The sequence below is a fragment of the Lissotriton vulgaris genome, chromosome 4_1 (genome assembly GCF_964263255.1).
Source record: "Lissotriton vulgaris chromosome 4_1, aLisVul1.2, whole genome shotgun sequence".
NCBI classification, from domain to species: Eukaryota; Metazoa; Chordata; class Amphibia; order Caudata; family Salamandridae; genus Lissotriton; species Lissotriton vulgaris.
The window spans coordinates 605,661,887-605,689,303 of record NC_141691.1 but is presented as its reverse complement, the minus strand read 5'-3'; the positions used below and the strand labels follow the sequence as shown (position 1 = coordinate 605,689,303).

Here is a 27,417-nt window from a genome sequence, read left to right as displayed (position 1 = left end):
AAATTTGATTTTGCCAACTGAAAAGAACGATTTCTCTGTTTATGTGGTGAGAAGCTTCAGTCATCATCCTTCAGAACGGATTTTTGTACATTTCGTCTCAAACGTGAGTCAGCTTACTGGATTTTAGCTTCCGCTTTGTGCCTCTACTTTGCGCATTCACCATCTCTCTATTCATTCCCTACTTCTCGACCGCATTCATCGAGCGGTTTTCAACCCCTATATTCTGTACATTTTATTTTTGTGACATTACTGTGCTCGTCTAGTTTTCAGAGTCAGGACTTTGAAAATAAACATTTTAGAACTCACCTCGAGCCTTTCTCTCGAGCTTCCCGGAGTCCGTTTCAAGCCTTGCGCTGCATTCTGGGATAGGAGCGTCATCGCGCATGTCATCGCGGACGACTGCACGTTCAGTGCGGCCATCTTGATGCAGTATGAAGTATTTTCTTCGTGTTCTCCTTGACTTCGACGAGCAACTCCCTAGAATCAAACACCTTTCTGAAGTTTCATTTCATTTTAAACTCTTCCGGATACCAAAAGTTCTGCTGGAATTTTTTTTTGTTTGTTTTAATACATTTCTGCAATTATCACTTTCATTTTTACAGTGACTTCAAACAATATACTGCAAAATTTTCAGCATTCTGCAATTTACCACGGTGATTTGCACATCTCTTAGAAACATCATTGCAAATTTCCACGGTGATTTGCACACCGTTTAAAAAAAAAAAGAAGAATATAGAGTTGTTTACTTATTTATTTATACTGTTCTAGAATTTAGTTTTTGTGTGTTAACATTAAGCTTTATTTACAGGATGTCTAACATTGCAGCACCACCTCATTTTCTTCAAGTTCCGGGCGATCCCCCTATAGAATGGGATCTTTGGTTTCCCATGTTTATTGCATACGTGGATGTCTTAGAAAAGGAGGATTGTTCAGCAAAAAGAAAACTTGTTCTTCTAAGACATTGTCTTGGTGGTGCAGGAATAAAAGAATTCGATAATCTACCACCTTTTGGAAGATGCGGGTGATATGGATGTGTTTAACAAAGCTTCTAAGCAAATGAAAATTTGTTTTGGTAGAGGGATAAATACTGTGATGGAAAGGTTCAAATTCTACTCTCGCGAACAGAAACCGGATGAAACAATTGAGAATTACGAGGCGGCACTACGTTCACTTGCCTGCACTTGTTCTTTAGAAACTATATCATACGAACAAGTTCTCAGGGACCAAATCATGATGAAAACAAAAAGCAAAAAGATCCAAGAAAGGCTTTGGTTGGGTACGGAGACTACTCTTGCTGCAGTAGTGAACATAGCTAAGGGTATAGAACATTCTGAAATATTTGTATCTGAAATTAGAGGGAAAAATCTGAAAACAAATGTTCCTGAGGTTGAAGTGGCCATTGTTAAAACTCATACCGGTAATCCTACTTCGAACACTCTTAATACTAAATCTACCTTTAAGAAAGAATATGTAAGGAATGCGAGCGATAATAAGACTTTTACTAAGAAAAGTACAATATTTTGTTACAGATGTGGTAGTGCCAACCATGTTGGCAACTACAAAGGTTGCCCTGCCTGGGATAAAATCTGCATCAAATGTAAAAAGAAAGGACATTTTGGCAATGTGTGCAAATCTAGTCAGAGAATTAATTATATCTCTCCTGAAGAAGAAGAAGTTCTTAATAGTCTGAACTGCATACTTTCTGTTGATGAGTGTATTCAAAATAATTTTCCTTCTTGTACAATTTTTATGGATGACAAACCTATTGAAATTTTTGTCGATTCCTGTGCATGGTACACTATTATTGGTAAGAATATTTTTGAACAATTGTGGCATAAGAGGGAACTCTTAAGTCCAGACATATATCCTGGTGGGTACACGGGACGAAAGATTGCATTAGAGGGTTTCTTTTGGGCTAAGTTGTCTTTTAAGAACTGGGATATCAGAGCAAAGGTTTATGTTGCTACCAAGGGTGTTTCTATCCTTGGTTGGCCTCATCAACGTGCCTTAGGGATCAAGTTGGATCCAAATTCTGTTCCACCAGTTTATGTTGACGAGCCCCGGTTTGAAAAGCACATTACTGACTCGTTAGTTAACTTAACTTTGAATACATCTAGCAATACTGATTTCACTAAGAGTGTACTCAAGAATTTTCCTGAAATTTTTAATGACAAACTGGGAAAATATATTGATTTCAAGCACAAAATTGTCTTAAATGATAATGCTTTTCTTTGTCAGGCATAGGGTAAGAAATGTTCCTTTAGCCTATAGACCCAAATTAAAAGAAATTCTAGATGACTTAGTAAAAAGGAATATAATAGAGCCAATTGAATCTTCCCCTTGGGTTTCGCCTATTGTGATTTCACTTAAGAGTTCAGGCGAACTTCGCTTATGTGCGGATTTCGCAGTCTTAATAAAGAAATATGGATAGATAAACATCCTTTGCCAAATATACACGAGTTGATTTCCGCATTGTCAGGCGCTACTGTTTTCCTCAATTGATTTGGCTAGTGCCTACCACCAAGTAGAATTAGATGAAGACTCAAGGAAATTAACTGCTTTTGTCACCCCAGAGGGCATGTTTCAGTACTTACGCATGCCTTTCGGGTTGGCAAGTGCAGCCTCCGTCTTCCAGCACCTTATGAACGAATTATTGACAGACTGCAAGGGGGCTATAGCTTTCCAAGACGACATTTTGATTTTTGGGAAAGACCATACTGAACATGATGAGAATTTAGCTTGTGTTTTGGGAAAAGTTCGATCTAAGGGTCTTACTCTGAAATATAACAAATGCAAATTCAGACAAGACAAGGTTGAGTACCTTGGACATGAAATATCAAGTTATGGAATCAAACCCAAAGTTAACCATGTCCAAAATATTGTTAATGCACCTTCTCCCAATTCAAAGGAACGGTTACTTTCTTTTTTTAGGATTGACTGAATTCTATGGTAAATTTGTTAAAAATTATTCTGACATTGTGCATCCTTTGAGGATTCTTTTAAAAAAAATGCAAAATTTGTCTGGGGCAAAGAACAAGAGAATTCCTTTGAAATTTTGAAACGCAAAATTGTTGAGGCCCCATTTTTGAAACCTTACTCAGTGGGTAAGGAATGTATCGTTTATGTTGATGCAAGCAATGTTGGCTTAGGGGCTGTTTTAATGCAAAAGGATAAATCTGGTGAGTTTGTTGCCTCGTATGCCTCTCGAGCTCTACGTGACGCCGAGAAGAACTACTCAACTATTGAGAGAGAATTGCTTGCTTGTACTTGGGCCTCTCAGCATTTCAGACAATTTTTGTGGGGGACAAAATTCTCTTTGAGAACTGATCATAAGCCTCTGATCACTATGTTAGCTGCAGGTGGTGGAAGAGTTCTACTGCTCGTTTAGCGAAACTAGCAGCCAAATTACAGGAATACCGTTGTGAAGTTGTGTATATTCCAGGACGTTTAAATGTTCATGCGGATTGCATGTCACGTTTTCCAGCTAGTGTAGAAGTAGGTGACAGCGTTGATTGTGATGTTGCGTACTGGGTTGCAGATGTCAACATAATTTCAGATCAAGAGAGTTCTTTGATTCTTTCAGAGAAGGATTGGTCAGAAGCTATGGAGAATGACGTTGTCTTGAATCAAGTTAAGCAGTTTTTGATTAGAGGTTGGCCTGAAGAAAGGAAGCTTTCTGGTGAGTTGGGATCGTTTTATAAAGTCAAGGATGATTTAATGTTAAGTCAAGACATCATTGTCAGATCAGATAAAATCATACCTCCCACAAGTTTGAGAGAAACAATTTGCAAATTGGCACATGAAGGGCACATGGGCATGTCCACCACCAAAAGAAGGATCAGGGAACACTACTGGTGGCCTGGTATTGATGCCATGGTAGATAGTTGGGTCAGGAATTGTTCTCCTTGCTCTATGAGTGACAAATCTGTGAAGAGTATGTCTGTTGATATTACTCCTATTGAGTACGCCAATGGTCCTTGGCGAAGGATAGCAATTGACATTATTGGACTTTTCAGTTATCAGTCTGGGGAAGGAAATGTTTGCATTAGTTCTAATTGACTACTTCTCTAAGTGGCCTGAATTAAAAATTGTTGAGAACTTCCTCAGAGCATGTAATTGATTTTCTTGACGAGATATTTGCTAGGGAAGGTTTACCGGAGGAACTTATCTCAGACAATGGCCCACAGTTCATTAGCAACGAGTTTGAGTGTTTTCTCAGAAATTGTGGTATTATTCACAAAAGGACCTCAAATTATTTTCCGCAAGCCAACGGCCAAGTTGAGAGGTTCAACAGAGTCATCAAAGAATCTTGCCAATTGGCTGCAAAAAGTGGTTTGAAGTGGAAGAAAGCGCTTCAAGCAACCTTATTAACTTATCGGTTGTCTCCCAATTCAGTCACTGGTCTATCCCCTTTTGAGTTATTGCGAGGGAGGAAACCAGGTTCTCGGCTTTTACCCTGGTGGTTAAAAGGTGATTCTCCCTACGAGGTAGACTTTAAGGAATTGAGGGATAAAATTGGGAAATACCAGGAAAGAATGATCCAACATTCTGCTAAAAAGAAGTATAATACTTGCAGTGTAAAGGTTGGTGATCGAGTTTGTGTAAAAATGGGTGGTTTGTTTCACAAGAAAGTTTCCAGATGGTCCGATCCTGTCAAAGTAATTGAAATTTTTAGCAAGGCTGTCCGAGTCGAAGGGGGGAAAATATGGAATTTGAGAAGGATTTCTTTATGCAAACCCTTTGTTGCCCCTTCTCAAAAAACTACTCTTCCAGAGAAACTTGTCTCAGACCATAATCCAGATGGTTTCTCTGGGATGCATGAGGTTTATGACAATTTAGAAAAGGTGACTGTAAATAATTCTGATGTTGTGATTAACTCTGATGTTCGACCTGTTCCGTGTGTCGCTATAGACAACCAATCAAATGTAGAGTGTGAAGATATTCCATTAAGACGCAGTGAGCGCGTGAAATGTGCTCCTTCAAAGCTTAAAGATTATATTAGAACTTAAATTATTTTTGTATTATCTTGTTTCTGTTAAGGCTTTAGTTTTTGTTGTTTTTTTTTTTTTTTTTTAAAGGGGGGGAGGTGTGTGGTATTCCATTACCTTATGCCATCTGGAACCTTCCCATGTCACTCAGTAGAGTGTTAGGAACTTGGAATGTTTTCCCTTGACTGGAGACTGTTACTGCTTGACTGATGATGAAGACATCTCTTGCCACCTGTGGTTGTTAAGCTGTTCTTCCTACGAATAAACCTGCTTGAACCTACTTCCTGTGTAGTCTGCTTTACTACATAATGCGCAGAGATACTCCTTCGGGAGTCGATTCTAGCGCATTACAAATCCACAATTAATTAATATAAATATGGCTCGGGTACCGTGTTATGAAGTCCCTGGAAACTCCTCTCAATGGGAGTAAAGTTCAGTAAATCTCAGATGTCTACGAAGCGCGCGGCTCCGAGTAATTTTTGGTTTCCATAATATGCGCTCTTTGTTTCAGGCTCTACGTCTGCCACCCAGGAGCGCTGCCGCGTCCGCTTCCCGCGGCGGTGGGGGCACGCATGCTGCAGACAGGGGTCTGCTTTAATGAGGGCGAGGGCCGGGAGGGAGGGAGTGCCCGCTGTGGTGCTCCTGGGATTGGGCGGAGGGCGGGGACGGGGAGGAGCGCTCACCAGGGAGCTAAAGGTGAAGGTTGGCTAAAATGTATTAGAAGCCAATTCCCTTTCCTAACTCCCAGCAGACACCGAGCCCCGCGAGGAGCCGCTCCAGACAGCATAAGGGGCGCCACGGACTGGTACTCCTCACCATGGCCAGGACAGCGGTGGCAGCAGCAGCGATGCTCCTCTTCCTCACGCTGGCATTTGCAGTAAGTCCCGTGGGGCGCACTCATCCTCGTGTTGTGTCGAGTCACGCTGGGGGGGACAGGAGCGATAAGGTTGGAAACTCCCGGTGTTTGCAGCGCTCATGCTAAAGATGTTAAAAAGGGTTCCAAAGACAACCAGTAACCAAAGACCCTTTTTGTTGCCCGGCGATATCGCCTCTATGACCCACCAATGTTAACCAATGAAGAAGCAGGCGCTGGAGACTGGAAGGCAGGAAACGAGGATTTTATTCTCTCCGGAGGAGAACACATCAATTCAGACAGCAAGTATCGTCACGAGGTGCTCTAACCATATCTCTGAGGCCTGGCCTCTTATACTAGGGTTTATGACCTTTATTGCACATAACACATTCTCGCAATACGTTAATAGTTGAAAGAACATCCTCGGAATCTCCCCTTTTGGCCCGTTCCCACATACATTTACAGTTGGATTCCCCACCCCGGTCACAACAGGTGATGGTTGTCGCACAGCAGGGCATTCCGCCGATTCACGGAATGCATGGGGTTGGTCGGATCTCATGGGGTGGGGGCTTTGATCGGTTCGGGGGTCTTTTGATGGGGAGGGGAAGCTTCCTACTGTACGGGGTAATAAACAGTATCCGCAGAGCCAGGTGGCGGCCTGGGAACAGGGAAGACAAACGGGGACACAGGAAAAGGGGGTTTGCATCAAAAGGGTTTGAGGCCATGAAAGGAATGAGGGGAGGTGTCGCGCTGGGAACAGGATGGGATTCCGTGGTGAAGCTGCGCTGAAGAGGGGTTTATGACCCAAGGCATGAGAGAGCGGGGGTTGTCAGCGTGCGGGGGAATGCTTGCGAGGTTAAGAGAGAGAGACGCGCTGGCTATCAGCGAGGGGCAGGGAGGTCATGGTGCTCAAAAAAATGGCTGCCGCTTACGCGCACGAATGGGCTTGGAAAAGGGGCAAGATGGCGCCGATAATGTTCACCAAGTTTGTATTTATTTTCCACAGTCCTCCCTTTAACATTTCCAAGACATCTTGCTGGCCTATTTCCTATCTACACCTATATGCAGCGATCATAAGTAAGGGAGAGGGGACTTAGGCGAAAGAACTGTACATAAACATCACATTATAAACATCATATTGAAAAATCTCATCATTTAGTAGGCGGGTTCATCGTTAAGTTGGTTGCAGAAAAAGTCATCGTAATGCAATATCAGACTAGAATTACGTAGCGAGGGCGTTGGGTACAGATCATAGATGCTTATAGTCATTTGGAATAAGAACTGGTAAGTTATCATATAAGTAAGTCCTTTTTGTATACGGCGGGAGCATAGTTAGTCCAATGGTGATTGGGAGAGAAAGGAGATACAGTAAAAAATATCAGAGTTCTCGTTGTCTTTTGTCGTCTTCTGTCGGCACTGTTGAGCACCTGGATTACCTATCAACAGAAATGTTCATGTGGATTGAGTCGTTGGGGGTCTGCGGGTAGGGGTGCATTTTGTTTGGTTTTCGTCAGACCTCGTAGGAGGAATGCGTTACGGTTTTGGAGCAGGTGCATCTTCTTCCGCAATGCAGAGCATAGATTTGCAATGGAAAATGCAATTGTTCCAGAATTGTGAGATCTGTTCGTTTCTTGAGTCTCTGTGGTGGGCATTTCCTGTTGCTTCCATCATCTTCAAGGTGCTTGGTAGCGGGCAGAACCACAGACTTTGTTTATCTTTTCTTCGGGGGCGACCCTTGGTGGAGTTCTAGGTCACCGTTCTGGGATTTAACATAGTTCGTGGTCTACTTAGTCGGAGCTCCCTCCCTTCTGACGCAGGGAGTACTCTTCTCTGGGTAGCTCAGTAGGATTTGGAGGAACTTGGGAGTTCGGGTGGAAAGGTGCGGGTGTGAACAGTCCTTATGGTAGGTCGGAGGAGGAGGGGATGGAGCAAGGCCAAGTCGGGAACAGATCAGGGGGACGGAGGGTTTGCGACAGGCGGGTCCGTAACCATGTTCAGAGAGCGGGGACTTTTTGGCACACGTTGATCATAGAGTAGGGGCTTCAGGTCAGCCCTTTCCTTAGCTTTGTTTGAAACAGTGCCCCGTCCTGCGACTCCTTACTGCTGTGGTCTCGCCTCGGCCTCCGTCGCTGATGTTCCACAATCCGCAGTCAGGCCGCGTGCTCCCACATCCGGTCTCTTTCTCCTCCGACAGTGATACCCTTAAATGAGTGTTGAAAAGACAGTCTTTAGAGATTTTGCAGAAAAAGGTAATTACATAAATCTATTTTCTCTCCCAACACCAAGCAACTGGGGTAAGCACTCGCTACATTTGAGATTTTTGCGGCTAACGTATAAACAATTGATGATGGATTTGCTGGATTCCTTACAACTTCCTTTTGTTGGCTAATTCTTTGACGCTTTGATGATTATTACGTTCATTTGTAATAGGTACGAGGTCTGGTACTCATTCATTGCATATGTCTATTATAGTAGATGTCAGTTCTTCTGGCAGAGACCCATTTCCCTAGTACGAGTCTTGCAAGGCTAGGCTGGTCTTCAGGGCCTTGTATTTTACAAAAAGTGCAACGTGCTATTCACCATAGTCTGATAGGCATCCTTCTGAGGGATGAACATAGGCTAAACAAGTCTTCATTACATCAAAACATCTTATTTTCAGCAAGGCTTACAGCAACAAGTTCTTTCGATTTTCGATCTAATTTTTAACTTTGCATACATCTTTCTAACTTTCTATATAAATCCTCGCAACCTGGTTACTACAAAAACTCGGGGGGTGGTTTGCGATAATTATTAAACTTATCCTCGGGGAAGGTGGGATCTTATGGAAAACGATTAGGAACACAGCGAATCGGAGCAAGGGGCGTTTTTCAAGTTCCCGTTCAGGGCAGCTGATACCAAACTGGGGGCATTTTGGGTAGATGGGGGTGTCTCGATCATTTCTTACAGCTTGGGGTACGGAGACAATTTGCAATGGGGATGGTCGCATTACCACAGACACATTTTATCATAGAAGCCACTGACAAATAGTTCCCTGAGAGTGGGTCAAATTTAGGGAACCTTAGTCGTCTTACCTGTCCCTTTCCTTTCGGTCAATTTAAATTTCATCCATATTTTAGTAGAAAAGGAGAGGTAGTAACGTGGTACCGATACAATTTTATTTAGGACAAATTTGTGCAAATACTTGTGGTATTTGGGGCCAATCAGGAGGTGCACCAGGTTCGCCAATTAGGTGCCAGTTGCTAGGAAGAGGGAAAGTGTGGAGGGGTGGAAGAGTGAGTGAGAGAGAGAGAGAGAGAGAGAGAGAGAGAGAGAGAGTAAGAGAGAGAGAGAGAGAGAGAGAGAGAGAGAGAGAGAGAGAGAGAGAGAGACAGACAATAGGCCAAACAGTACACGTGTGACATGGGGAATGACCGTGTATTGTTTGGGCTATTCAGTGCGTTACCTAACGTTTAGACGTTTCGGGTCTGTGTTAGGATGTAGGAAGCATGCAGTTTTGGGACAGAAGAGCATTAGATCAGGTACAGAAAGGTCGTGCATTAGGTAGAGCGTCCTTGTTGTGCCGTTTTGCAGCGCTAGTCCGTTTTCATGCATCGGGCGTGACGTGGTTCCAGATCCCTTACGATACTCTAATCGGGATTCTAATGTAACCTGCAGAGGGAAAAGGGAGGAAAAAGGGGAGGTGGGGGGACAACATTCGAACACATCAAATGTATGGGCGCGAAAGTCCTTTACTTACCACATACTCGTACTTATCTCTTCGGGATATAATCCCTTAGGGTTTTGGTTTCCTAAAGTCATGGGGGCAGGCAATGTGATAGGTGGTTCATGGGGAGGTTCGAGGATGGCATTAAGGATCGTGTGTAGGGAAAACGCTAAAAAGAGGAATCAGAGGTGCCTAGCGTGAGGTACCCGGTTTTGTAGATGTATCCGGCCATCGGGATCCCTAAATCATTCCCAAAGCTGTGATGTTCTAAGGCATATCAGTTCTTCGTTCAACCCTGTACCTTAGTACCTTCGACCACCATATCTTTATAACATTTTATCAATCACACCGTTTTACTTTACCCATTCTCAGAAGTCGAGGTCCTTCTTCATACGTTAGTTCCTGAGCTTAGTCGCATATCTTGGAGGCAGCGTATCATACCTTTGATTCGACCATCAACCCAAGGCCGAACAACCATTTTTTTCTTTCAGATAACCTTAAAAAAAGGAGCAGAACGGTTGCGCACAGAAAAACCCTCCCACCGATACCCGTATTTACAAAAGTATGCGATGCCTATCCATAGTTTTGTAAGACCTTTATTTGTAGAATTATTCAGTACGTAAAATGTGAGAGCGCAATCATATTTTGGTCTGACATGTCGTCGAGGGAAGCACATACAGTAGGGGGTTATTTTGTAGCACAAGAACATGTAAAAAAGGCCTAATTAATTATTTGCAAGTAACTAGAAACATTTCATTGCGTGACGAAGGAATCAGGGGCATTTCAGTTCATAAATGGAAACGCAGTCAAGCTCATCGTAATCACATTTCCTAGATGCAAACCGTGGGTGTGCATCATAGGCGACGTTATGTACCAGTTACAACAAATATCAAAAATAAATTGTTCATTGAAATCAACATTTTACGGAACCCTTCTTAAATGTTCGCCAAGTGAACCCTCCTCCCTTTAACATCGAGTGCGCAATGGTTCGTATATATATATATATCTTAGTACATCAAGTTTCATTAGCTAAGGAACACCACGAGGCATCCGTTAGTTTCCATTGATACCGGCGCCATTTTGGGCGAGGCCGGTTTAGTCCGGAAGTAGCATCAGGGGCAAAATATCCCCGACGATTGGCGGTTGGACCAGAGTCCCTTTCGGCAGTTCAAAAGAAAACTGTGCTAACAGAGGGGCTGGTGGTGTGGACCGTCAATCAAGAGAGGGAGGGGGTAGAGTCTTTCTTACCGGGTCATGTTGATGTTCAGCCGGAACTTGCTCGAGTTCGTTAGCCCATAATGTTCCTGGGTGGTTCAGACGGAAGCTGATGCAGACACGAGAGCACCGCCATCTTGTTGCTGTGCCGTGGTTATTTCATTTGAGATCAATGCAACTGTTCCTCACCGGAAGCCTGAAGGGGCTGAGGGCTCTTGGGACTTTGGTAGAATCTTCAAAGTCGAGGGGATGTTTGTCGATGGTGGGGGCTTGCGCCCAGGTGGGCAAGTGCCCGAGTTGCAATTTCGGACAAAGTTACTCCAGCGGCCTAGACCCGCCTTTCGAGGGCCCAGACGCCATTTTGAGACCCTGCAGCAACCGCCCTTTGTCGTATCCGTCAGGAGTGGAAGAAACTTCTTGTGATGGCGGAAGACAGAGCATCATGTTGCTGGAGCAGGACATTTTGGTTCGGGGCGCCAGGGTGCAGCAGTGGAGCCTTCGTCTGGGGAGGTGAGGGAGGCTTGTCCGTGCCGCCTCCCTCTCCCGGCGCATCCTACGCCGTCCCTTCGAATCAGGGGTGCACATGATGACCACCCTACACCCCTGATTCCGACTCTTGGGGGACCATTGTACATCCGGTGCTCCGCAAATATACCAGTCGGGCATTGTATGTCCTGTGTTGCGGAAATATACCAGTCGGGTATTATATTTCCTGTGCAGCGTAGGTATATGGCCGTCGCCCGGCTGGAGGACATCGGCGCCGGGCCAGGGCAGGGAAGCCTCCTACCTGTGGAGGTGGGAGAGGCTCGTCCGCGTCGCCTCTCCCTCCCTGCCCACCCTGCATCCGTTCGATGGAGGAATTCGTGATGGCCGGACCAGGAGATACGAGGGAGGGGGTCATTTGCAGCCGCCCCCTCCCTACTCGCGGCCCGGGGGACGCCATCCCTGGAAGGGTAGTATGGAAAGACCATTTCATTGCCTGCTTTGTGGAGTCTCCAGTACCTTCTCGCCAGCGATCTCTTTTTGGCCCATGGTTGCTGGCAGGCCCCGCCCCACACGTGCTATGTGTTTCGGATGGGCGGGACCATCGAACTGTTACATTTCGAGGACTTCCGGAGTGAGCATAACATGTTTTGTATTTTTTTCCTTTTAGTCAAGTTTGTTTTTTAGAGAGTTCTACTAGTTATTCTATTTACTGTTGGTTGTGTGTTTTACCGTAATTAAATCCTAAGTTATATAATAGACGCTTGGCTTTCTTGAGTCTTTTCTCTAACGGGGGGTTGTTTACACTGACCTGCAGTTGTGTTTGTTTTTCAGAGTGGGGGAGCAACAGAGAGCAATCAGTCCCAGAACTCTAACATGTCGTTAAAATTGGTCTGACGAAATCTGTGCCATCGAGCATAATCAAACGGGGTGGTCCTGTCTGCACTAGTCTGATTGGTTTTTATCTCGTGCCTTTTCCCTTTCTGTCGGCCTGTTCTTTCTGTCGACCCTCCGTTCTTACCTATGCTCTGCAGAGTCGGGCATTGGGCTTCCCAGTGTCCAAGACATTTACAGAAAGCACATTGGTTTTGTTTTACATCTGTTCGTCCTGTGCATAGTGCCGGGGGATTACCTTCGGGTCGTTGTGTTCCGGGGTTGACTTGTCGGCACACCCCTTTACACCGTTCTCTTTTCATGTCTACTCCTCGGGACTGTGCCATCGCTGGCCCTCCCCTTTGCCTACTAGACGTTTGGAGGGTTATCCGTCGTGTCCCCTCATCTTTTCTAAATTCGTCGCCTTCCCTTCGTCGTGTGGCTTCTTTGCACCACATGCCGAGACTATCGAGCATAATAGGTGTTGTTTCATTCCTACGAAGGGCTATTTCTACCGTTTCTATTTTGTCAAGATCAAAGGATCCTCTCAGTGGCCACTGACTTTCTCGATCCTTTTTCGTATATTTATGCCATAGCTCACTGTAGGCTATAGCGATTAATCCATGCTTCATGAACATGTCCTTATTAGGGGTGCCTTCCAGCGGAGCCGGATGGTTCATCTCTAATAAGCGGTCCGGGTAAAACAGGCTACTAACCAGTGGGGAGAAGACAGGCATGACGGATCGCAATGGGATAATAGTCAGCACTACCTATCTTATCACTGCGCGCAAAGACTAGACAGAATATTTCTATTCTACGTTGTTTGCACGTAGTGAATACCTCATGAACCAATCTCGAGCAATCAATGTTAGGTCAAAAATAAAAAATCAATATGGTCAATGGGGAGAATAAGTAGGCTCGCAAAAGTTCGCGTCACCTACCCTTTCACTATCTGCAAAGAGGGGACCTATTCTTCCCTGTTTGCAGACAGAGAATCTCCAGAAAACAATCTATAACAGTTAATCAATGGGGGGAAGGGGCAATTGTTCAGTGGGGGAGAAAGATAGGTCCGACGGGTGCGTACCTATCCTTCGCTGTTTATAAAGGGAGAGCCTGTTGTTTCTCCGTTTGTAGACAGTGAATCTCCAATAAATTAACAAAAAGTAATACTAGTATTTTCTCAACAATTATCAATCACTTTCAATTATCTATCACTTTCGCAATTCGTCGTGTTTACACGACCTTACCCGGACCGCATGGACAGTTTCTTGTCTTCCGAATCCAGCGCCCGATCGTCCTCTTCTCTTCGTACTTCTCGTGGCACTCCTGATGGTTCCCAGTCAGGACCGCAGATCACTCGAGAGAGGTCTGTTCGGAACCAGTGAAGTTCGGATGATCGGCTGTCAGACGAGGGTCTATCGGACAGGGTACCTTCCGATCGTTGCAGTCGTTCACTCTGTCGTCAGGACCTCTCCCACTGGATCCACGAGTCGCTGATGGGCCCCACGTTTGGGACGCCAATTGTTAAAAAGGGTTCCAAAGACAACCAGTAACCAAAGACCCTTTTTGTTGCCCGGCGATATCGCCTCTATGACCCACCAATGTTAACCAATGAAGAAGCAGGCGCTGGAGACTGGAAGGCAGGAAACGAGGATTTTATTCTCTCCGGAGGAGAACACATCAATTCAGACAGCAAGTATCGTCACGAGGTGCTCTAACCATATCTCTGAGGCCTGGCCTCTTATACTAGGGTTTATGACCTTTATTGCACATAACACATTCTCGCAATACGTTAATAGTTGAAAGAACATCCTCGGAATCTCCCCTTTTGGCCCGTTCCCACATACATTTACAGTTGGATTCCCCACCCCGGTCACAACAGGTGATGGTTGTCGCACAGCAGGGCATTCCGCCGATTCACGGAATGCATGGGGTTGGTCGGATCTCATGGGGTGGGGGCTTTGATCGGTTCGGGGGTCTTTTGATGGGGAGGGGAAGCTTCCTACTGTACGGGGTAATAAACAGTATCCGCAGAGCCAGGTGGCGGCCTGGGAACAGGGAAGACAAACGGGGACACAGGAAAAGGGGGTTTGCATCAAAAGGGTTTGAGGCCATGAAAGGAATGAGGGGAGGTGTCGCGCTGGGAACAGGATGGGATTCCGTGGTGAAGCTGCGCTGAAGAGGGGTTTATGACCCAAGGCATGAGAGAGCGGGGGTTGTCAGCGTGCGGGGGAATGCTTGCGAGGTTAAGAGAGAGAGACGCGCTGGCTATCAGCGAGGGGCAGGGAGGTCATGGTGCTCAAAAAAATGGCTGCCGCTTACGCGCACGAATGGGCTTGGAAAAGGGGCAAGATGGCGCCGATAATGTTCACCAAGTTTGTATTTATTTTCCACAAAGAGGGAGAGGGGTGGAGCGGGGGTCCCACGCCGGGTTTCATGGGATGCCTTCTCAGCAGGGGAAACGTTACGTGTTCAGGTTGCTTCCCCCCTCCCCCTTGTCCCGCTGAAGAAACCAGGGCTGTAGTGTCAAGTTTATGGCCGCTGACTGATTGAGCCTCCAGAGCCCTCGTGTGAACCACTTTTCAAGCGTCGATGCCAATAATGGCCTGGGTGCTTTGATTTCGGATCACCAACCCCCTCCAGTACACGTGTTTCCCAACTCCCCGTATGTGGAGCGATGTGTGAAAATGATAATATTCTACTTCTTATGTAGATTGTTTTAAATCCTGCGATGCTTGCGTCATAGTTTAATGTGTGGCTGGCTGTGCAGATTTTACACCAGACAGTTGAAATAAAGATAGGGTTGTCTGCTGTCGAGCTCATGTAGGTTAAAACGTAACAACACTTTTGTATGGTAGCTCTCTCGCTTCACAAGTTTCGAAATGGCCCTAAAGCGCTACGTGCAGCGAGGACGTGGGTCCTTTGAGGCGCATGGCTCTTGCTTGGTGAAAGGTTTTTGGGTCCCGCTTTAGTTTTCAGGCCCTGAGAGCAAAGTACGCTTTAAGGGGCTCCTTGGGGGCACATACCCCCAGGGCAGAGCTTGCGGGTCTGTGCCAGTCTCCGCCTCGGCGCCCTGCAGCGCTACCTGCGGCTCCCCGGGGGGTTCCTTCACAGCTGCTCCCTAAGTGGTTAATTGGCTGGGAATGGGCGGCTGCGCCCTGCTCCCGCCGCAGGCCCGAATGTTTGCCCTACGCGACTTATCTGCTCTGCAACCAGAAAGCTAATCCCTGGGTGTCATCTGGACAGCGGTGTTTCAAGTCCGTTCAAGGAAATTGCTGCCATATTTTCATTTTTAAAAATGTTTTTGCAATTATACTATTTTTACACTTGCCTCGTGAGTTTTTTTTCAGATCACAATATTTTTGCCTGATTTGTAGAAAGCAATGAATGGTCATATTTGTAAAGTTGACACCCTTACGACGCGAACACTACCGAGTGTTATTGTTAGTCCGAAGCCATGCTGTGAAGTAGGTGTTCGTAGAGTTTAGGTTCCAGGAATAAGTTGACCCCTCTGCAAAGTACAGAGTAGGGGCAGGTGAAACCAGTTGGTTACAGTAGTAAGTTTAAACTTTATATTACAGTAACTATATCTTAAGTTTTTCCCACTAAAAAGTGTTGTATGCCCAGGTATTGAGCATTGACAACAGCTAAATTAAGTCATTGCGTTTTTTTTTCACTTGAAATAAAAATTTAACCAGACTACTGGTCAACTGGAGTTTCCACCACGGTAGAATTTAGAACGACGGAACCCTGTCGCACTCCGGCGAAGTTGAGGGTATAAAATCTCAAACATGCTTTTTCAGCCACGACATTTGCTTGTAAACTGGAAATATAACGCACTATGTCTATACTTCATGAACTGGAAAAAAAAAGCTTTAACCCTGTCCCGTCTCCCTCTTAGATGTCTGCTTGGTGGTCTATGAGTGGGGTTCCCCCGGCAGGTGGTTTATAATCCTAGTTTACCGTTTGTCCACTGCGTGCTGTTTAGCAAGCAGTTTGTTACACACTGGGAGTGTCTGGAAATCCCTCGCTTCATCTCCGTTTTAGTAATTTTGTCATCTTTGGTTAATCTATGAAGCCCCCTCCCTCTGGTTTTCTACCTAATTCCAGAGCTTTTAAAGTAATAAACGGAAGGGGCGGGGTAGGAGTATGGGAATGAGGCCTGCCAACTTTGCAAGTGGGGAACAAGGTTCGAGTCCTGACGTCGGTATAATATCTTTTTCCTGAATGCATATAACGAAAAAAATGTACCAGGCCGTGCGCATGTATTCTGGCGCTCATGTAGCGCTGTAATGCCGCTGGGTGGAAACATACTGTACCGTTTTTGATCACGTGCGCAAGCATGACGTTAAGGTGTGGCTGTTTTGAGACAAGAGCTCCTCAGCCCTTTCTGGTACTTGCAAGTCACAACCTGTCATATTTGTCTTTCGATTTTGAGTCGGCGTCCGGTTAAAGCAAGCGTCAAATCTTGGACTAGAAGACAGGACTCTAGGTCCAGGGTCACGTGGTAGTCACTAGGCACGCCAGCTTATATTAGAGAAACGTCCAGTGGCGGCTGGTGACATTTGAAAGTGGTGGGGCGGAAACTGATAATAATACTGCTCGCGCAGCGAGCGATCCTGAACTCCCCAAGGAGGGTTTGAGGAGATTTAAGGTTAATAAAGCAATTGTGAAAGTACAGGGATTACATTATTAAAGAGCTGTCATATAACATAGGTAGCTGCTTATTCAGTATACCCAGGAGGTTGAGCAATTACATAAACGTAAGTGAATGGATGATCAACACGAATACAGGTTAACATAGGTTTGTGTTCTTTGGTTTGTATAATACGTAGCAGTACTGAGCAAACATTCATATTTAACTGGGCTTACTTAAAGATTAAAACAACTGGCAGATGTATACACACAAAGCAACATTTGACAGCCGGAATAAGGAACAGTTGTAAATAGGTTCTGCCCACATACCACTAATGATGGTAACTGATGCGAAATCAAACCACTGTTCCAACTAGCTAGCTTATACAACCCCCCAAAAGCTTTACACAATCTCTCTGAATGCTTGTGCTGAAATAAGACCCCCGGCAAGTAAGGTCATTCTGCAATAGAAAGCCAACGAACTGGTTTTCCACTTAGTCATTCATTTACATTATTCCTCAATATTCTGAGGAAGGCTAGATCCTCAGTGGTATTCAACTCATCCTTCTTATGCTGTAAGATAGTGCACCCACATCCATCCGTATGCCACTATAATTCCCTTTTGCTCTATTAGATTCTGCCAGGTGTGACGACGTGCTAAAATCTAACATCGCCACAGACTTTAGCACTTCTGGCAATTACCAGCTGTTTTAAACTTTTCAGAAATCAGAAGCCCACCCCTGCACAAACAGAAGGTTATCTGCAACCAAAGCAGTAACCCACCAAGCTATCAGTAATAAAATTAAGTTATCACATTTGTGACCTGTATGTTATTCCCCATGCTTTGTTGTATAGAATGTTAATATGCCTATTACAATCTCTTTACCCTCAAAAGTAATTTTACAATGCAGACTGTCTTTATAACAAAGAAAGCCAGAACAGACTTGCTATCACATTTGTCCTTGGGGCCAATCTGTGACCTGCATGTTATGTGCTGTGTTTTGCAGTGGGCACATTGACGAGTCAAGCCTGTGGCCATACTGCACATTGCACACAAATCACCTCAGCAAGTTCACGTACCAACAGTCAATGTGTTGCTATTCTACTGGAACTTTTGGGATATACAGTTTTCGCTGCAGTAGGAGCATTACCCTCATAAGATTTTTTTTAAAACGTCTGTAAACAAACCAGAACAGATGTGCTGTTACATTTGTCCACGGTAGCAATGTTTTAAAAAAAATGCATGAAGTGTCAATTTCTGAATAATTCATCCATATCCAGTGCTGCTTACGGGACATGTCCATTGTGGAAGCACCAAAGCTCGGGTGCATAGTGCAGAGGTGTACCGTACGTTCTGCCACAGTGTGTGGAGGTGAAGGACACACACTTCACAAAGCCTAAAATTGATACCTTCTATACTAAAGTATTATGGTAACTGTGGGCCCAGTAGATTTCAGTAATGGCAAAACAGTGCGTATGACGCATTGAATACCTCCGGCTTAGTAGAATTAAGGATTATCAAAACCATTTGATCAAAGAATTGAAAAATGTGTATGGAAGAACAATCTGGAACCAGAGAACTTGTGCATTCAGCTGTGAACTGTTCATTCTAGTTGTGAAAAGCCATTCAAAAGGGGCGGGGTAGGTGGGTGGATGGTGTTTCAAATACTGTGGGATGGTTCAGTTGCAGTGGGAGTGAATACCCAAAGAAAGGATTGCATGTTTTTATTCTTCAACCATGTAGGCACATTTGGGAAACTGAAAGAGGGTTTATCAATCGGCTTGCCTGCCACCTAACCAGTACTTTAATACTCTACTCTGTTTTCCTATGTAAAGGTGACTAAAAAAGAATTGGAAAAAAAGCAAAAAGACAGAACTTTTCCTATTTAAAATGTTATGATATGATATTGAGTTTTATGTAGTGCTCGAATGCCCGATGTCTTGGCGCTGCCTAGAGAAAGGACGAGTAAGCAAAGCCCAACTATTGGTTAAAAATCCACAACTATAAGAGCAAATATAAGAACAAAGCAATTCACAAGTGGTTGGCAGCTGAAGCCAGGCCCGTGTCGTGTGGTTTGTTTCACTGCCTCGCGGTATCCGCAGCACACAGACTGCTGAGGGGTCACCGTCTAATTATAGCCCCGCTTGAATGGGTTTTAATTCGACTTACCAGTTACCACGAAACCATTCATTGGCAGTGTCCCTGCGTTCAGCAGTCACTTCGCATCCGCCATCTGAACGCCAGTCCGGTCGTGCTAATCGATCATCGATGGTCCGGATCGGATGTAGTCAGATGATCAGATCACCAGACAGTCACTGCAGTGCAGATCACACGACTTACGCTGCTGCAGCAGTGCACATGCACGCAATCGCAAAGCTGCTTAAGCAGGCCCGTTCAGGCAGCAGGAGGTCCGAGTGAGTCCACACACACACGCAGGCAGTCACGACGACGACGGACTCACTCAGTCCCACAACAGTCCAGCCAATCCTGGCGCAGAGTTAGCAGCGCCACTGCGCCAGGATTGGCTAAAGAGCAGACTGAAATCTGCCCATTTTGAGACCCGGGGTCCCGGGTCCATGCCTATCTATAGTGATAGAGAGGGGGGGTGGGGGTGGGAGGTCTGAAGTGTGCGCATGCGTGGGCCAGTCGAAATCTCGACAACTCCGGCCTTTTGCATGCGCACGGCACTCGCAGTACGTTAGTGAGTCACCCTCTGCCTTCCCTGTGTGCTGCCTGCCTGTCACTCTGCGCAGCCCCACCCCCCCACGGGCCGGCCCACTTCCTTAAGTATGCCCGATCCTGTCGGGCTTCTCCCGGGGCCTTGGTGCGCTCGGCGCTCCGATTATTAATTGAAATGGAATTTGGTTTGCTGGAAATAACGTTTTATTATGCAGTCCAGTCGGCGGTCGTCCAGGCTAGTGGGGCAACGCCCCCAATGGACGCACCGCCACTGGAAACGTCCTACATCTGTATGGGAATGCCCACTCTTTCCCCTTACACATAGGACCGCTAGTCAGGCAGGGCACAGTGGCAACAGTATAGGGACCTAAACCTTTTTTGGCTTTTTATATAGCACGAACTTGGCCCAACCACATACCCTTGGTTCTGTAACCAGGTCTCTGCCGGGACCTCCACAAAGAGTTGTCTTGTTCATTGACATTAGCGGTTTCTGAATTTACCCCCAGCATGTTTCCCGTCATCGTGAGCTTCTCTCGTGAAGTGACGTCTATGGACTTTGATTGTTTTTTTTATGATTCCGGCTTGCTGTGGATTCGATTCTCACGGTCTTTCGCGCTTATCGATGTGCCTACCTTTTTTTTTTTTTCTTCTTCTAGTTTTCTGTTCCTTTTGTATCATTTCTGTCCTTTTTTCGTTGTCCCAACATCCACAGAACAAACTGAACGGACTATATCCGTTCAATATTTTATTGGCACTTTCGTCATGATCTGATGGTTAAAAAAAGTCACACATTTTCCCTTTTTGATGATAAACGAATAGTGAGCTAGAATACAATTATATTTGCCACCATGTAGCTTGTGGGAATGCCAGTACATCTAGGCAGGAGATGGCTATATGTCCAGGAAATGCAAAATTTAGAAATTTGTGCACAAATATGTGAGTTAGGCTTGGTAATCATTATACATTTCTATTGGGTAAGGCTCAGAATAATTGTGCAGCTACAGATTAAGATGCTCATTTAGACTCCAATAAAAACAAGCATTTGCAATGCAATAGGCCTCGCATTGACACAAGTCTGAGCTACTGAGATTGTAAATAACAATGCCTTTTATTTATGTTTAAAAAAAAGCCATTGTTATTTGCAATGTCAATAGCTCAAACTAACGTCAATGCGAAACTATTGCATTGTAAATGCTTGTTTATACTTTTTTCTCGACAATGGTTGTGTAATGGAACACTTTCTCTGCAGTAAAAGCCCTGGAATGCAAGCACAGCCAGACAAAAATGGTGCATAAGAGACCACGAAACAGTTCCTATTATTAGACCTTATTAGAACAATAAAAGACAAGGTGGACCTCTGTTCTTGAATCAGGGTGGACCTCTGTTCTGCTATGCACAACAAGAATACCTGATTTTCACAGTGATCGTTTTAAGCTCCTTCTATCCTTCCTACTCTCCACGTTTTGGTGGCAGCAGCACATTTATTTCCCTGTCCATTTCCATACTTGTAAGTTTGTCTCACAGTAAGAAATCCATTTTGGTTTCCATTGTCTCTCCCTATTTGCTGTTATGTTGTTTTGTCTGCAGCAAGTTACAGACATTATTCAACCCCAGGTGTAGGTGTCAGTTGTCATTTCTGGCCACAGCTTCATGTGAATACTGCTACCAAATGTTCCTCTACCGTGTTTCTGAAAACCTCCAACCCTGTAAGGGAAGACCTGGTTTGCCCTCTCCTTTGTGTTGGCTTTGTGTTTTTTTTATCATTCACTAATTCAGAAACAGGCATATCCAATCATTTAATTGGAAAAGATAGCAGGATTGAAACTTGATTTTTTTTCAAGCTTATGATCAGATAGTGAGGGGTACTTGTACTTAGACATGTATGTTATTTGGTCAAATGTAAGACATTATCTACAAAGCTGTGAACTAGATGCTTGTCAGACACTTCTGGAACTCAACTGGTGGTGGTTGGTGTTAGTAGAGACAATCCATCCTATGAAGTTGGGGTACTCCTAGTTTGAATCTTCACCGCAAGCAATTGGCTGCTAGATGTCCATTTCTATCAGAGCCATAGGTTTTGTTGCCTCTGTGATTATTACAGAGCTTTTTAACACTATTTTGGGCAGCTAGATTTGAGATTTTATGGATGGCACTTTAGCTTCAATTTTTTTTTTTTTTTTTTTAAAGATGAGATCTTCTGACACTACGTAGGTGTTCCAGATTATACCTGGTGGGGTTTTGAAGCGAAGAACGTTTAGTCAACCCAGAGGACCTTTTTGTCTTCATTCTTTTGTCTACCATTGGAAAGATATTTTGCTCTTGTTCATTTTCTGTTTTAGAGGAGCAAAGTGCTTCATGATCTCAACCAAAATGTAACTTGCTACATTTATATCTTAATTTTCCTAAAGGTGGGGAAGATGGGATGACAGGTGTGCCTCATGATACCTCCGGTTAATTGTTGTAATGTTCTAAATTACGATTTTTGGTATTTTTTGCGTAACCACAAGTTACTGTTTTAGAGCAGGATATGTTGAATGGAATTTGGAAATTACTAGTCCTCTGCATTACAGTCCTTAATTTCATTGAGACCATTTTCACCAATAATTAGATCCAGAATAGGACCTTAAATGTGTGCGTGTGTTTCAGGTATTATTGACTTAAGTAATTATTCATCAAGAATAATGAAAATATTTTGCGTAATTTGTCCTTAAGATCGATCTCCCAAATGGAGCTTGAAGTTAAAGAGAAATATTATTATTAGATGGGTCGTGTTATGAGGTGATGAATAACATGCTCAACAAATGCCATGTTATCCCTTGGTGGATAATATTTAGTTTTGTAGAATTAGTTGCTACTGTTAGCTCAGCCCCAGCTTGCCGCCAGAGTTCGCAAGGTAAGTGTATGTGGCTATTTCCTACCCCCACCCCCCTTTTGGCATCGCACTCCCACCGGCCCCTCCCCCGTCATATTTGTCGCGTTGGTCAGCCTGGGGTGGGACAGCTGAAGGAGAGACAGCCACGCAGGAACTTTACTTTAAAACAAATAATCGTGTACAAATTGTTGAGTTTGTTTTTATGGACATTTCTTGTTTTTTTTTCTTGTTCTGCGTAATGTTACGTTGAACCATAAAGGCCAACATTTTAGCGGAGCAAAGTGGGAGATTTAGAAAATAAATCTGGAGAATGAGCTCTTGAATCTGGTTTCCGTCATCTATGGGCTTTGCAAGTGTGCTGCTGCAGGTTCGAGTACAATAGCAGGCAGAAAGAGGGTGATGCAGGTGTTGTGCACAGGCCTGAAGTGCCTACACCGAGTTACACCAGACGCGCAAATAGAGCCAAATTCCGGGGGGAGATGGGGGGCGGACTCTTGCAGCAATATGCTGAGTGGAGATGGAGAGGCTCTAAAAAGGGGTGAAAACAATGCCTCGTTAAATACCTAATTGGTCTTTTAAAGACCCGTGAAGTACTCTGGTGCGGCTTTCTGTGTGCCTGTGCAATCTATCTTTGAATCTTTTGGCCATTCCAGTATCATCAGCAAATATTCAACGGGTTTTCAGTGGTCTGCATTTTATAAACAAACCAGAAAGAGCCTCAATGTCCTCAAAGTCTCTTGAAATGCACATGTGCTTGTACTACAATGGCAAAGTTTTCACGTGAATGTACTGTGTTGACCAATAACAACCGAACGCATGTGTGCATTGTCAATTTAAATAAATGTGGAAAAATACTAGCTGTTGCGTCAGCTTTTGCTTGTGGCGAAAATAAATGTGGATAAAAGCAGAAAAAATGCCCCAAAAATAAATATGGATAAATACAGACTGAAATGGCAAAAAAATAAATACCATAAAACCGGGAGCCCTAATTATGATTAAGGAATTTCTTTTTTTGAGCATTTTTTGGGGGTGGTTAACGGTCCCTTTTCTTGAATACAAAGTGTATCTATTGCCATTAATACACTATCTGATAGATTAAAGTAATGAGTGCCATTACTTTCCAACATGTAATTGCTAATGGTTTGATATTTTAGTACAGTGTAGTCAACAAAGGAGGTTGCCATCATAAGGTTTCTAAAAGAAGTGGGTGGAAGATATCCAGAGAGTGAAGTGAACATTTATCAGAGGAATAGCTCTAGGAAACACACTTTATCGTGGAAAGATTGCGTCAATGGGTATTCATGTTAACCATATATATATATATATATATGAGCATTGAGTAAAGCCCTCTGCCACCTTGTGCTTTCTATATCAAGATCCTAAGTACATGGGAAAGGCTGTTCAAAACGGGAGCTCCAAGCAGAGAGTATGCATTTTACACATTCTGCAAGGTGTCTCTATGATGAAGGGACATAGATTGATTCTGTAGGTTTGTGAAGCATGATTCCCTGGGCTGGGAGTGCAGGTTCCTGTCTGAAGAAAGGTGCTATGGCACTTTTAAAGAGGTTGATTTTCAGAACTTTTCTACATTTAAGGTAGGTACGCTGAATTTTCAAATTCATGTAAACCTCATTGCAAAGGTGTAACCTATGAATAGTTAAAAAGATAAAACACAAGTATGCTCAGATCATGAAAATGATTAGTGAGATTTATGCCCCTGTAAAAATAGGTGCTACATCCAATAAAAGGCATCTCTGTTATGATGATTGTATTTCAGGTTCAATATGAAGTTACATATTTGGAGGGGTTTGTTACTACCAGATGTATTTTGGTTATGTTAAAAGCAGACAAAAAATGTGCCTTACAATGGAGTTTCTAATTCCTTGTTAACCTTTTCATCCATAGGTGTAGGAGAAAGCCATCCCTTAAAGTATAGGGTGACCTGTTTCGCTGGTAGTCAGTAACACCTGCCTCCAAAATGCCGCCTCCTTCTGACATAGTGAAGGTGGCTATAGAATGGCCAGGAGCATTCCCAAAGCTAATGGAAATTGACCAAGTAAGTACATTTTCTTGTTTTAGCCATCTTGTATGTGTTGTACAGCTGTTTATTTCAATTTGACTGGATTCCATGTTTAATATAGGTCACTGCAAAGAGGCTGTCAAGACTTAATTGAAGAATACTTGTATATGTGCAGGTCTTGTTTGTCTTTGAAACGCATTTCTATTAAGGTCTGACGATAATAAATTACTTTTTCAACCAGTGGTACAAATACTTCCAATATTGAGAATAATAATAGCTGGGTTCTTTCATAGTTGTTTCTGGCAGACGTCTACAATCACAGTAAATAATTAGTGTTTCTATCCATCTTCAATTCATACACTTCAATGATGAGTTACTGCGTGTATCCACCAGGAATGGAATGTGTGATCTCGCGGGGACAGACTTGTGTGCATTAAACACTCTGCTATCTTTTTAAGGTAGCTTGGAAGTTTTTGTAGTGTGATGACTTCAGACCTCCAAACCTACTTGGCTGCTTAATTTCTGTGATCTACCAATAGCCAGTCTTTGTGTAGCACTCGCTGCCGTCAGATTGAATCTCTAGGTGCTGATTAGAGGTTTTCCAAAGACAAAGTGTAGTGGACTAACACGTAGAAAATTATAACTTCAATTTTATTTAATGAAGTTGAATCCAGATGAAGGCGAGATAGCTTCCAGGTGCAGCCTCAGCATAAAATGACCGGTAAGCTTGCCAGCCGTCTATCATGCAAACGCACATTTTCTTAAAACATAACAATGTCACGCGCTGCTCGTATGCCTAAGTGCACGCGTGAACAATTTGATAAACAACATTCTAAAAATCTTCCTGTTCCTTGTGAAGGCCAGGAGAGCTTCACGAGGAACAGTAACACTACACATCCCCCCCATTTTTTCCTAAAAAAATAAGAAATAATCAAAAGTACAATTTTGCAAAGCACGTGGAGGCTTGATAACCCTTTTTCCAATAAAGTTCTTATTATGGACGTCTTCCATGAAACTTGAAGAGGAGACTTCTACGCTGCTGGTCGTCCCAGACTCGACCTTTCTTCCTGCTTTGCTGTGCCCGGTCTCCCTCCCGCCGCCGCTGTTGTCACCTTAGCGGCCGCCGAGAGGAGGGAGACTACAACTCCCAGCCTGCCCAGCGACCCGGATCCACTCCAGCGGGGTCATCGCGCCCTGAGGCGCTAGAAAAACGCTGCTCCCTCGGCAGAGCGGGTGTCCTGTCCTTGAAGAGGAGACTTCTACGCTGCTGGTCGTCCCAGACTCGACCTTTCTTCCTGCTTTGCTGTGCCCGGTCTCCCTCCCGCCGCCGCTGTTGTCACCTTAGCGGCCGCCGAGAGGAGGGAGACTACAACTCCCAGCCTGCCCAGCGACCCGGATCCACTCCAGCGGGGTCATCGCGCCCTGAGGCGCTAGAAAAACGCTGCTCCCTCGGCAGAGCGGGTGTCCTGTCCTTGAAGAGGAGACTTCTACGCTGCTGGTCGTCCCAGACTCGACCTTTCTTCCTGCTTTGCTGTGCCCGGTCTCCCTCCCGCCGCCGCTGTTGTCACCTTAGCGGCCGCCGAGAGGAGGGAGACTACAACTCCCAGCCTGCCCAGCGACCCGGATCCACTCCAGCGGGGTCATCGCGCCCTGAGGCGCTAGAAAAACGCTGCTCCCTCGGCAGAGCGGGTGTCCTGTCCTTGAAGAGGAGACTTCTACGCTGCTGGTCGTCCCAGACTCGACCTTTCTTCCTGCTTTGCTGTGCCCGGTCTCCCTCCCGCCGCCGCTGTTGTCACCTTAGCGGCCGCCGAGAGGAGGGAGACTACAACTCCCAGCCTGCCCAGCGACCCGGATCCACTCCAGCGGGGTCATCGCGCCCTGAGGCGCTAGAAAAACGCTGCTCCCTCGGCAGAGCGGGTGTCCTGTCCTTGAAGAGGAGACTTCTACGCTGCTGGTCGTCCCAGACTCGACCTTTCTTCCTGCTTTGCTGTGCCCGGTCTCCCTCCCGCCGCCGCTGTTGTCACCTTAGCGGCCGCCGAGAGGAGGGAGACTACAACTCCCAGCCTGCCCAGCGACCCGGATCCACTCCAGCGGGGTCATCGCGCCCTGAGGCGCTAGAAAAACGCTGCTCCCTCGGCAGAGCGGGTGTCCTGTCCTTGAAGAGGAGACTTCTACGCTGCTGGTCGTCCCAGACTCGACCTTTCTTCCTGCTTTGCTGTGCCCGGTCTCCCTCCCGCCGCCGCTGTTGTCACCTTAGCGGCCGCCGAGAGGAGGGAGACTACAACTCCCAGCCTGCCCAGCGACCCGGATCCACTCCAGCGGGGTCATCGCGCCCTGAGGCGCTAGAAAAACGCTGCTCCCTCGGCAGAGCGGGTGTCCTGTCCTTGAAGAGGAGACTTCTACGCTGCTGGTCGTCCCAGACTCGACCTTTCTTCCTGCTTTGCTGTGCCCGGTCTCCCTCCCGCCGCCGCTGTTGTCACCTTAGCGGCCGCCGAGAGGAGGGAGACTACAACTCCCAGCCTGCCCAGCGACCCGGATCCACTCCAGCGGGGTCATCGCGCCCTGAGGCGCTAGAAAAACGCTGCTCCCTCGGCAGAGCGGGTGTCCTGTCCTTGAAGAGGAGACTTCTACGCTGCTGGTCGTCCCAGACTCGACCTTTCTTCCTGCTTTGCTGTGCCCGGTCTCCCTCCCGCCGCCGCTGTTGTCACCTTAGCGGCCGCCGAGAGGAGGGAGACTACAACTCCCAGCCTGCCCAGCGACCCGGATCCACTCCAGCGGGGTCATCGCGCCCTGAGGCGCTAGAAAAACGCTGCTCCCTCGGCAGAGCGGGTGTCCTGTCCTTGAAGAGGAGACTTCTACGCTGCTGGTCGTCCCAGACTCGACCTTTCTTCCTGCTTTGCTGTGCCCGGTCTCCCTCCCGCCGCCGCTGTTGTCACCTTAGCGGCCGCCGAGAGGAGGGAGACTACAACTCCCAGCCTGCCCAGCGACCCGGATCCACTCCAGCGGGGTCATCGCGCCCTGAGGCGCTAGAAAAACGCTGCTCCCTCGGCAGAGCGGGTGTCCTGTCCTTGAAGAGGAGACTTCTACGCTGCTGG

General features: G+C 45.5%; 1 protein-coding gene across 2 annotated transcripts in view; it reads left to right on the top strand.

Annotated features, from left to right (window-relative positions):
• The window catches only part of ELMO1 (engulfment and cell motility 1), a 1,507,126-nt gene that overhangs the window by 251,220 nt on the left and 1,228,489 nt on the right, over positions 1–27,417 (top strand). For both annotated transcript variants that reach the window (XM_086964835.1, XM_086964834.1), the window contains one exon: positions 24,208–24,358. In XM_086964835.1, the coding sequence (XP_086820961.1) occupies positions 24,281–24,358 (78 nt within the window). In that variant the 5' untranslated portion in view covers positions 24,208–24,280. The remainder of the gene's footprint in view (positions 1–24,207; positions 24,359–27,417) is intronic.